Genomic DNA, 10390 nt, shown 5'->3' with positions numbered 1-10390 from the left:
GGGCTGGAGCACAGGACTCATGAGCGGAGGCTGAGGGAACTAGATTTGTTTAGTCTGCAGAGGAGAAGAATGAGGGGGGATTTGATAGCAGCCTTTGACTACCTGAAAGGGGGTTCCAGGGAGGATGGAGCTAGGCTGTTCTCAGTGGTGGCAGATGACAGAACATGGAGCAATGGTCTCAGGTTGCAGTGGGGGAGGTCTAGGTTGGATATTAGGAAAAGCTTTTTCCCTAGGAAGGTGGTGAAGCACTGGAATGGGTTACCTAGGGAGATGGTGGAATATCCATCCTAAGAGGTTTTTAAGGTGCGGCTTGACAAAGCCCTGGCTGGGATGGTTTAGTTGGGATTGGTCCCGCCTTGAGCAGGGGTTGGACTAGATACCTCCTGAGGTCCCTGCCAACCCTCATCTCTGATTCTATGAATCTTCTATGATTCTCACCCAAACAGCGCACACTGTCATGTGGGCTAGCATGCACAGGTGCTGCCACTAGAGGTGTGGGAGGTGCTCCTGTATCCCTTGGCTTGAAGTGGTTTCCATTATATACAAGGTTTGCAGTTTGGTTCAATGGCCCTCAGCACCCCCACTATACAAATTGTTCCAGCACCCCTGGCAGCATGGGGTGAAGAAAAGGTCTTTACCAGTGGCTCCATAGTAAATGGCAGGACAAGGTCAGCAAAGACAATAGTGGAACCCACCAACACTGGTTCAGTTGTGGTAGCTGTCTTGTTGTTGGCGTATTATTAGCATGAAAGAACGACAAAAGGCATTTACCAAGGATCATATGGGTGCCACAAACTTCAGTGGCCTGATAAAATTACCAGGGATGGACACGGACACAGACCATCCAGCCTGATCATCTGAAGGACCTAGCTAGAGACCAGTCACTCTATTTGCAAAGAGGCTGTCCCCCCTTTTGGATTTGTCATGGTCATCCTCATCATGGTGTCGGATTCTCACATACATTCATTAAACTAACTTCATAACACACCTGTGGGGTAGGAATTGGGAAGTATAACACACACACCCCTGCCAATTTTGCAAAGTGGGAATTGCAGTTCAGGGATGTCAAGTGCCTTCTCCAAGGTCACAGAAAACCGTGGCAGAGTCAGGCATTGGTTCCCCCTTGAGTGCTTTAGCCCCTTGGCCCTCTGTCCTCTTGCTTCTCCCACTGGCACAACAGTTCCAGAGTCACGAAAATGCTTAGCTTTTTAACTCCAGGGCCTCCTCGCTTGAGCAGCCCCCGCTGATCTCAATGACAGCAGAAAATGTCAAGATTTGGGCCAAAAATCAAACGGAAATATTTTTGGCCGAAAACCAAAATGTTTCTATTTTGAAATGCTGCTGCGTTGCCTCATGGGAGTTGTACTTGGGATGCCTCATGCTCCCATTCGCCTCTGTAGGCACGTCTCCCCTGATGCATCACGGTCTCGCTTCTTGGTGAGGCGAGGCAGCGCATCACGGAAGATGAAACCCAGCGGGAAGCCCAGCCCACAGAAAATGGAAGCAGGTGGCACCTGAACCACAACACCCAGGAGGCCTGGCGGCAGCCTTTCAAAATTTAAATATTTTGGGTTTTGGACAAAATATTATAGATTTTGATCTTGTGCCAAAAACCACAGAATTTTTCCCAGGAAGAAAAGAAACCCTTTTCATTTAGTTGAAAACCCAATTTTCTGTGGGGAAAAAAAAAACAGTTCGGAAAAATGTCACCCTTATCTCAATCGCTACAGCAACACAAAGTAAAGCAGAGAGGATGTTGGTTCCCCCATGCAGACAGGACCCATAGCCCGGTGTGTTTTGGAGATCAGAATTAACATCTTATCTCCAGAAGGGAGTAGGAAAGCAGTGCAGGGACACAGCTGCAACTGCAGAGATACAGAGAAGAAGCAGCTGCTCTGGAAAGAACTAAATTGCAGGGGCATAAAGGAGAATGGAGAATGAGGAATGTTCCTAGTCATTCAGCAATTGCTGAGAAAAAAATCCAGTCATTTGCAATCAGAGAACCAGCAGAAAGGGAATCAACAGAAAACTCCACGTGATAAGCCCCATGGCAGAAGAATTTCCACTCGGGTGCATTGTGCCAAGTATTTTCTCTCTTTCTCACCCACCCAACGTGGGGCACCCATTGAGCAACCTGAAAATGCAATGCCACTGTTGGTGTGTACAGGTCACGTACCATCCAGTAGGGTCTTTCATGGCCATCTGAGATCAGTGGGAGAGGGGGTGGGAAATGGTCTACACCACACAGATGGAGGCAGTCTGTGTTCTACAATCAACCACAAGGGTCATTAATAGCACACACAGTTCTTTCCTGGCTGTCATGCAGAGCATTTTCCCACCTTGAGAAGGGGACCAGGTTCCCCTGGTGAGTTTACTGTGCTTGGATAAGCACGGTCAACACCAGCCCCCTCTGATCTCCTGTCTCTAGCACTCGCATTTCCCTACCCTGCCAAGGTCACCAGGCGAAGCCATGCTCCCTATTGCTAGTCAGGAGGGCACCACGGTTTGCTTTGACTTGGGTTGGGTATCGGGGAACAGGAGCCGTGAGCAGCGAAGGGATCGGCCCTCCCAGAAGCCTATAGCAACGCTGAGGCTCAGAGAGATCAAGTGACTTGTGCTACCAGTGATAACAAAGGAAGTCAGACTGAAGCAGCCTTGTAGGCACACAGGTCTACAGGTTCCAGGAGAAGCTGCAGCAGCTCCCTCCATCTAAGGCAAAAGGATGGCCGTGCGGTTCTGAGACAGGAAGTGGAGGCAGACAGCTGGGTTCTGTTCCAGGTTCTGGCCACATCCTGTTACCCCGAGCTAAGTATAACTCTGATGTCAGTGTTGGTGGGGAGCAGAAAGACATGACACGACACTGCCTCTGCCCCTGGAGAAGGCCCTGGAGTGCTGGAGAAGGCCAAAGACTATTACCTTCCTTAGCCCAATAAAACTCAGACTGCACCCATTTACTGGAGAGATTGCAAGAGGCATCTTTGCTGCAGCTCAGAGTGGAGGAGAAATTCAGGTAAACACCAGCCGTAGCTCTCTAATCTCCCAGGAGGCCTGTAAGATGCTCTGCCTCCCAGGCTTCATCTGCCAGGAGAAGGATTCCCTGGGCACAGAGTCTCAGCAGAGGCCAAGGACTGAATTGGCAGAGACTGGACTTCCTTCTCCCTGCCTGTGCTGGGTTGGACTCAAGATCAGGGAGGTGTGTGCTCTGGCTAAAGAAGGCTTCAGGACAGCATCTTGTGGCACAACACTAAGCTGCTCACATGGCAGCGGGGAGGGAAGCCCACACAGGAGTCACGGGGGAGAGAGGGGGGAGAGGAGAAACAGCTTTGTAAAAACCCTAAAAGCAAAGCCTCAAAGATGCCCCCAGCCCAGAAGTTCTAGAAAACAATCTTTATTAATGAAAGCCCTCCCATTTTGCTCCCACAGCCAGGCTGGGGTCGAGCCTTCATGCTTTGCAGTTCAACAGCACAGACGAAGGAGCTGTTCGCAGGTGGCTGTTACACCAAGGGAACAAGAATACCCCAGTTGGGATCTCGCTTTCAGAGAGTAGTTTCCCTGCCACTGCACGGCCCCAGCCCACACAACTTTGCGGCCAAAGCCATCAAAAAAAGAAACAAACAGGGTCCCTAGTAATTGGTGGGTGTTGACACAGTATTAGGACAAAGCGTTTTATACAGCAGACCCTTGGATTCAAAGGATGCCATCCACAGCCCTGCTTCAGCTAGGCACAACTCCGCTCCCATCAGTGGAGTTAGGCCCATTTACATCAGGGCTAAAATCTACCACATTTTCAATTCCCCATCGCTACACGGCCCCTGCAAGCAGCAGCAAAAATAGATTGGCTGCCCCTTGACTATGCTGTGAACGCTATTTTGCTAACATCTCTTCCGGCTAACACAGTGCTAAGCCCACCCAAATCCCGGAACCCAAACAGAACTCAGGACTGGGTTTGATTTCAAACTGGTTAGAAAAATCAGTGGTGCTGGGAGGCAGGGAACTCAGCCCTTGGGTGGGGCAGGGTGCCAGCCATTGCTCTTAGGAAGGCATTGGGGATGTAGAACTTCTGTGCAGAATGGAGAGTTGCCATGCTGACGGGCAAGGATTAAAAGCACAGATGAGACAGAAGCAGAAGGCTCTCCCCTGAGGAGGATAGGCAGGGGCTGCCCACCTGAGAAAAATAACCATAATGGTCTTTCATATGCTGCACTGGAAGCTATTTCACATGAGACGAAAGCTCTCATCAGTTGGGGCCCATCCGAAAGAACAGAGCTGTTAGCTAAAGCTGGGCAAGTTATTCTTTCTCTCCCAACCCCGGTAAAATGTTTCCAACAAAACCAAGATGCGTCTTCAAAAATGTCCAGGATTTAATTGACTCCAAAATCTTTCACAGTTTAATAAGAACAGATGCCCCCTCCCCCTTCGGAAATTCCGTTTTGCCCACACAAAAAAAAAAAAAAAAGCGCCATTTTCCATCAGCAAAAACATCTTCATAGAAAATGTTCATCCAGTTCAAATGTTAACCCAGCGCTCAAGTCACACAGCAGCTGGGAGATACAATACCCTGCTGGGGCAGATGTTCCTGCACTAGTTCTGCTCAAACTAGCACCTAAAAACTGCCTCGTGACCACAGCCACACAGACTAGCCACTTGAGGACCAACCAAGGGGGTTGGGTGAGACTACACAGGCGGCTAGGCCAAGCCATCATCTGTGCCAGGAGGACACACGGCTATATTTAGGCAGGTGCTTAAGCACAGCTATCACATGGACATCTGCCCACACTGAGAATTACACGTCCCAGCTGCTGTGAAGGCATACGCTCCATTCTGTGTCCCTAGTAGACCCTGCTGATTCAATGTTTTCTTCACTTCCTGTCCTAAACTGTGTGTTAAACAGCTGGGGCCTACCACCCTAGAGGTGGCTGCCTTGCAGTTCCCCCGGTTTAGAGAGGGACTCTGAATTTCCCCATGTGCTTTCTGCCCTCCCTGAGCCCAGTGATTCTCACAGCTGGATTGGCGGGCGGTTGGAAAGCACAACTGCCAACTGCTCCACTCCCCACATCACAGAACAATCCTTCCCATTGAGGAAAATTCAGCATGGTCCATCAGTAGCATATTACCAATGGACCAGAGGAGGCATTGCAGACAGTGGAAGGAGGAACAGCTTTGCATGCCCAGGCTGAGAGGTGGTGACTGGACCCACCCCCAAACACACTAGCACACTGCATTAGCACCAGTCTGATGGGTTAGTCCTCTAGATCTTTTCCTTCTAATCCTGTTGTTGGTACAGACAGGCAATTGGCCTCTCCCACTAATTCCCCCCTCTGCGCCCCCCCCCCAATGAAACCTGGCACCACACTGGCTCCAGGCTATAAGCATTTATGTACAAGATGTAGTTAATAAAATTGGGGCCAGCAAGCTGGCATCACAGGACCCGGCCCACAGAATTCTTCACAGGCCCCAACTCAGCCTGGCCTTCCTCCATCAGTCTCCGCTGCTTCGCCACTTTGCTGTTTGAGATACTGATCCAGCAAAGCCGTGAGGTGCACAGAGTTGCGCTGCAAGACAGCGCCCGTCTGGGATGCCATGAGAGACAGAGTGCCCACGACTTGCCCCCGGGTGATCTCCATGGAGGGCAGATTGGAGTAGTTTACGACCCCCTGTTTGCTTAGGATGGTGTTGTCAATGCAGGCCCCTGAAAGACAAGAGAGGAGCAGACACTGCTGAGTGCAAGATACTGGCTACAATGCAAAAGCAAGCAAGAGAGCCAGGGACCTTTTTATTTTCCATAGGTGCGCTACGAAGGTGCTTGGTTGGGAGTTTAATGCTGGTGACAGCTGCTGGATTTACAGCATTAAAACGTGCTGGAAACTGTGTTGCCTTCTTTGCAGAGGGGGAAGGAAAAAGGTGATATGATTTGCTTGAGGTCAGGTGGCAAATCAGTGGCAGAGTCAGGAAGAGAGCCCAGGAGTTCCTGGCTCCTAGCCTTGCGCTCAATTCAGTAGTCAGGACCTAGAAAGGAACAGGTAGCAGCAGTGTGAGCTTCCCGGCCAAAGCAACTCAGCCCTGACTTGAAGGAGGCAGTTCAAGGGGAGCTTCAACCTTAACTCTGCCAACAAGGAGTGTATGGGGGGTGAGGAGGTCTCACTAATGTGATGTGAGCACCTGTTCACTAGCAACTGGACTCAGACCAATTCAGCCCCCTAGCAGTCCTGCGGTGGTCAGGGCTTTGGATTGTTCCCATCCTGGACTGAATTTCAATCAATCAGTTTCACAGAGCTCCAGCCATCCAGAGAACAAGCACACATGCCCCTCCAAGAATACTTCAGTGTCGCTGGTTGTGAGCCTGCTTCAAAGCTGTTCCCTTCTGCAGAGACCTCTTCGTACAGTCATCCATCCATGAGACCCAAGGAGCAATCCCTCCAGCCTTCTGCCATCGGGGAGCTGCACCAGCTGGGCTGCTCCGATTATCTCCTGGTTTGAGTTAACACAAACGCCTTGTGGCACATACCGCAGACTGAGGCCAAAGATGCCTGATGCATAAGTGGAAGGGCCAACCACCTAGAGACAGAAACTTTACCCTAGCAGATGCGTCCAGAGGTAGTGTGGGCCACTGAACTAGCAGAGGACACCTGGGTTCTATTACCAGCTCTGGCACTAGTATGGTACCACGCTGAGAAAACTGTTTTCCCTCAGTCGGTTTACTCCACCCACCTTTGTCTTTTCTCTTTTGATCATAAATCTTTGAGGCAGGGACTGTCTCTCACAAAGTGTATGTACAGCACCTAGCACAACAGGGCCTGATCTCAATTAGCGTCTTTAGACACCAGTGTAACATAAGTAACAACATCTTATGCTCTCCAAGGAGGTTAATCCAACAGGTCCTCAGATGAGCCTGATTGAGAGAGAATCCTTACCTAAGAGGTGTATCTGTGGCATTTTCTTCAGTATTCGCAACATTTCCTTCACCTTGATTTCTGGGCTCACTATGATGATATTGTGGCCCACAAAGAGAGGAAGAAGGTTCTTGTATTTGGACACTGAAAGGTAGGGTTTCACGATCTGAAAGAGGGGGACAAAGAGTACATGAGGTAAGAAGAAGAGAGAGATCACACAATATATTATAACAAGGCTGATGCCATCTTAAAGGCACCACAGCAACAGTTGTTTTCATTAGCCCCACATTCAAATTAAGCCCCTTTATCTGCCCAGATGAGAACAGACCTGGGCCCTCCTCGAGATCTGAGACCAGCAGATTCCAGACACCCTCTACCAGAATTTTCAGCACAAAAGCACCTTGAAATTGGATTCATTTAGACCAAGCAGCCAACCCCATCAGTTCCCCCAATAGCTAGATGTTTTTCTGACATTCCCTCTGCAGCGTTAACGGTCCCTTATGTGGCAATGTGTTTAACACTACAGACGTTCCAGAAAGAGGCAGAGGAGAGAAAGTTACATCCTCCAGTAATTGAATGAAGAAATCGTGTGCTAAAGGCTGCTCAGAAGCCTCAACTAGCAATGAAATGCAGAAGCCTGCTTAGTGGGGAGGGTCAGAATGAACATGTTATACTTGCATGCAGAGCAGCGCACTTGAAAACAACTGCATCCAGACACAGGTTGGAACTAGTCTGAAGCCCTCCATGGTTTGAGATCTAGCTACCTCAAATCTCCTCACTCCCTATGAAACATCAAGAGACGCTGAGCTCTGGACAAGGCATTCTGGTGAAAGGCATGTCCGCCCTCCAGTGGTGCACCAGAGCACACTGACCTTCAGGACAATGCAAAGTTCATCTTTTTGGCCAACTGCTGGTTTGCCTGAGAAGCCAACCTCCACAGTCTTAGCCAATCTGGTGATTTGAGGTAGACAGCACTTACTCCAGCTTTCTGTGATGAGGCTCTGTTTTTAATGTACATAACAAGCCCAGACACCACAGCAAAGGCTGAACAATAATCTTCAGCCCCCCGCTACCCCTCTTTGTTGGCAGTCTAGATGCACAATGACCCACTGGCTTTGCTGCATTCCTTTAAGAACAAAACCTTGCTCCAATAGGAACGGCCTGCCACACTGGGGTTAGCTGCCAGGCAGCACTGACTGTACCTCGTTAGGAAAGATCTTGACATGGATGTTGTGCTTCCGGAGGCGGTGTGTCATGAGCAGCATTTCCTCGCTGGGCGTAAAGTTGTACTGACACACAGCGATCATTTTACTGTCCCGCAACACCTCCGCCGCTTGCCGGCGCAACAGCTTTGTATAGCCATCCTCCTGGAAGAGAGAGACGTATTTATTACACACAACTGTCCAAGCCTAGACCTGGGGAGAACCTGGCAGCCACACTGAAGCCTGCACAGAGAGCTGTTAAGCAGAAGGACTCCGTCTTCATAGAGCGCCATTCATCCAAGAATCTCAAAGTGCTTCACAGAGGGGGGCACGGTCCCCAGTTTACAGATGGGAGAACTGTGACACAGAGAGGCTGAGTGGCAGAGCCAGGAATAGAACCAAGGAATCCTGACTCCCTGTCACTCATTTGAGACACAAGCCACCACATTGTACCATGTGAACTAAGGGTCAGATCCCACACCCATTGACATCTACAGGCCATTCACTTAGTGAGGAGCTGGGTTGGGTCCTTCACAAATGGAGAGCTAAGGCAGGAAAGAGCAGAATAGGAAGGTTGAAGAGGCCAGCTCCAGAGGGACGGCATGGGCATAAGGCCTGATCTGGGAGGTGCCAAACACTTCCAGCTCATACATGCTTCAGCAAGCATGGTTGGGATACCCAGCGCCACTGATGAATCAGGCACAGTGAATAGAAGGGCTGATCAGACCTTAAAGCAGAAGGGATGTAGAAATGCTGAGAACTACAGGAGACAGGGCTCACTCAAAGACTCTACCAATCAAGACGCTGACAGAAAGAAAAAAAAAAAAAAGCACAGGAAAGCCGAGATCCAACAGCAGCAAGGATAAGAAAAGGAATTCCACCTATAAAACGAGAAAGCTTGTCAGAGCCATGAATCCCCAGCGAATAATCAGAGCCTGTAAAGGTGTGTCCACACTGCATCTAGAAGCAAGCCTCCTAGCCCGGGTCCAGAGACTTGCGTTAGCAGAGCTCACACTAAGGTGCTAAAAATAGCTACATAGACCAGAGCTCAGGGTCAGTGTGGGCTTGCGAGCCCAAGACGTGATGTCAAAGCAACATCTACGCAGCTATTTCTAGCATGCTGGGGCAAGCCCAAGTAACAAGTCTCTCAACCTGAGCTGGGAGGCTTGCGCCCAGACGCAGGATAGATACACCCAAAATCTACAAGATTTCCATGCAAGGCCAGGACTGCTTGTTGTACAAGCACATCAGCCCCCGTGCTCAGAGCTTACCTCGTTTGTTTTGATGGTGGGAGTGATGCACCTCTCTGGGATGGCTGGTTTGGGGGCTATGTATTCCGTCACAGCCATCAGTTTCTGCCGCTCAAAGTGCATCGGCTTCCATTGACGAGTGATTGACTTGGCATGGCGGACGATCTGCAGGGTGGGCAGCCAGCCTGGCACAGAATAGAAGAAAGAATGATGTCATTAAAGGCACCTCGTTCCTGGGGTCTTTGATCCCAAGGTGGAGAATGACCTGGGAAGGTATAAGTTCAGCCTGGCCCTGCCACTATGGACTGCAGAGGCACCAAGAGGAGTTTCAGTAACTGACCAGCCTGAGGTGCAAAGTTCTGACCCTGGATCTGAAACTGGGGGGGCGGGGAGAGCGCAGGGGTCATATGTGGTTCTACAGAAATAACTACGAAATGCCAAGTTAAGTGTGTTTGGATTCAGGGGGACAGCTAAGACTCATCCCTATCCCAAGCCCAACAACTCACCAGGTACTGGGGCTCCCCAAATCTACAAGGCTGTAACTGCAGAGGGGCTGCTGGGATACAGAGTCCCCCATGGGTAGGGACAGCTGCTGGAGTTTGACTGGGGGTGGATCAGAGGAGGGGGGTGATGCTGGGGGGTGGGGGTTCAGAGAGGTGGGGGCGATGCTGGGGGGGGGGTTCAGGGGTGGGGCACTGGGGTGTCGAGGGGGTGCCAGGAAGGTGCAGGTGATGCTGGGGGGTGGGGTTCAGGGGGTGGGGGCCGATGCTGGGGGGTGGGGATTCGGGGGGTGGGGCACTGGGGTGTCGAGGGGCCCTGCGGGGGTTCCGGGGGGCAGGTGCCGGGCTGCCGGGGCAGGCCCGCACTGCCCCTCTCTGGGGGGGTCTCGGAAGGGGGCCGGCTGGATTTACCCGTCCTGCCGGGCCCTCTAAAGCGCAGCGCCGCCGCCATCTTAGCCGGAAGTAGCCGAGGGGGATTGTGGGAACCTGGAGGACCGCTCCCCGCGCGGGGCGGGGGCCAGTTCAAGGGGGCGGGGCGCGGGGGGCGG

General features: G+C 51.1%; 1 protein-coding gene across 2 annotated transcripts; it reads right to left on the bottom strand.

Annotated features, from left to right (window-relative positions):
• Positions 1-1997: 1997 nt before the first annotated feature.
• On the bottom strand, positions 1998-10321 carry MRPL10 (mitochondrial ribosomal protein L10). Of its 2 annotated transcripts, none has more exons than XM_067541157.1 (5): positions 10254-10321; positions 9364-9527; positions 8093-8257; positions 6912-7056; positions 1998-5689 (listed from the first exon to the last, which is right to left on the bottom strand). In XM_067541157.1, the coding sequence occupies exons 1-5, from the start codon at positions 10291-10293 to the stop codon at positions 5460-5462; spliced, it is 744 nt and encodes a 247-aa protein (XP_067397258.1). In that variant the 5' UTR covers positions 10294-10321; the 3' UTR covers positions 1998-5459. The 2 variants fall into 2 exon arrangements, with proteins under 2 accessions (XP_067397258.1, XP_067397259.1); XM_067541158.1 differs by lacking the exon at positions 10254-10321 and adding an exon at positions 9849-9964.
• Positions 10322-10390: the final 69 nt, after the last annotated feature.

This window comes from Emydura macquarii, unplaced genomic scaffold, assembly GCF_026122565.2.
Source record: "Emydura macquarii macquarii isolate MOO-44397 ecotype Brisbane River unplaced genomic scaffold, CSIRO-AGI_Emac_v2 contig_629, whole genome shotgun sequence".
NCBI classification, from domain to species: domain Eukaryota; kingdom Metazoa; phylum Chordata; order Testudines; family Chelidae; genus Emydura; species Emydura macquarii.
The sequence above is the reverse complement of the archived record's forward strand: the minus strand, read 5'-3'. Positions and strand labels throughout refer to the sequence as shown.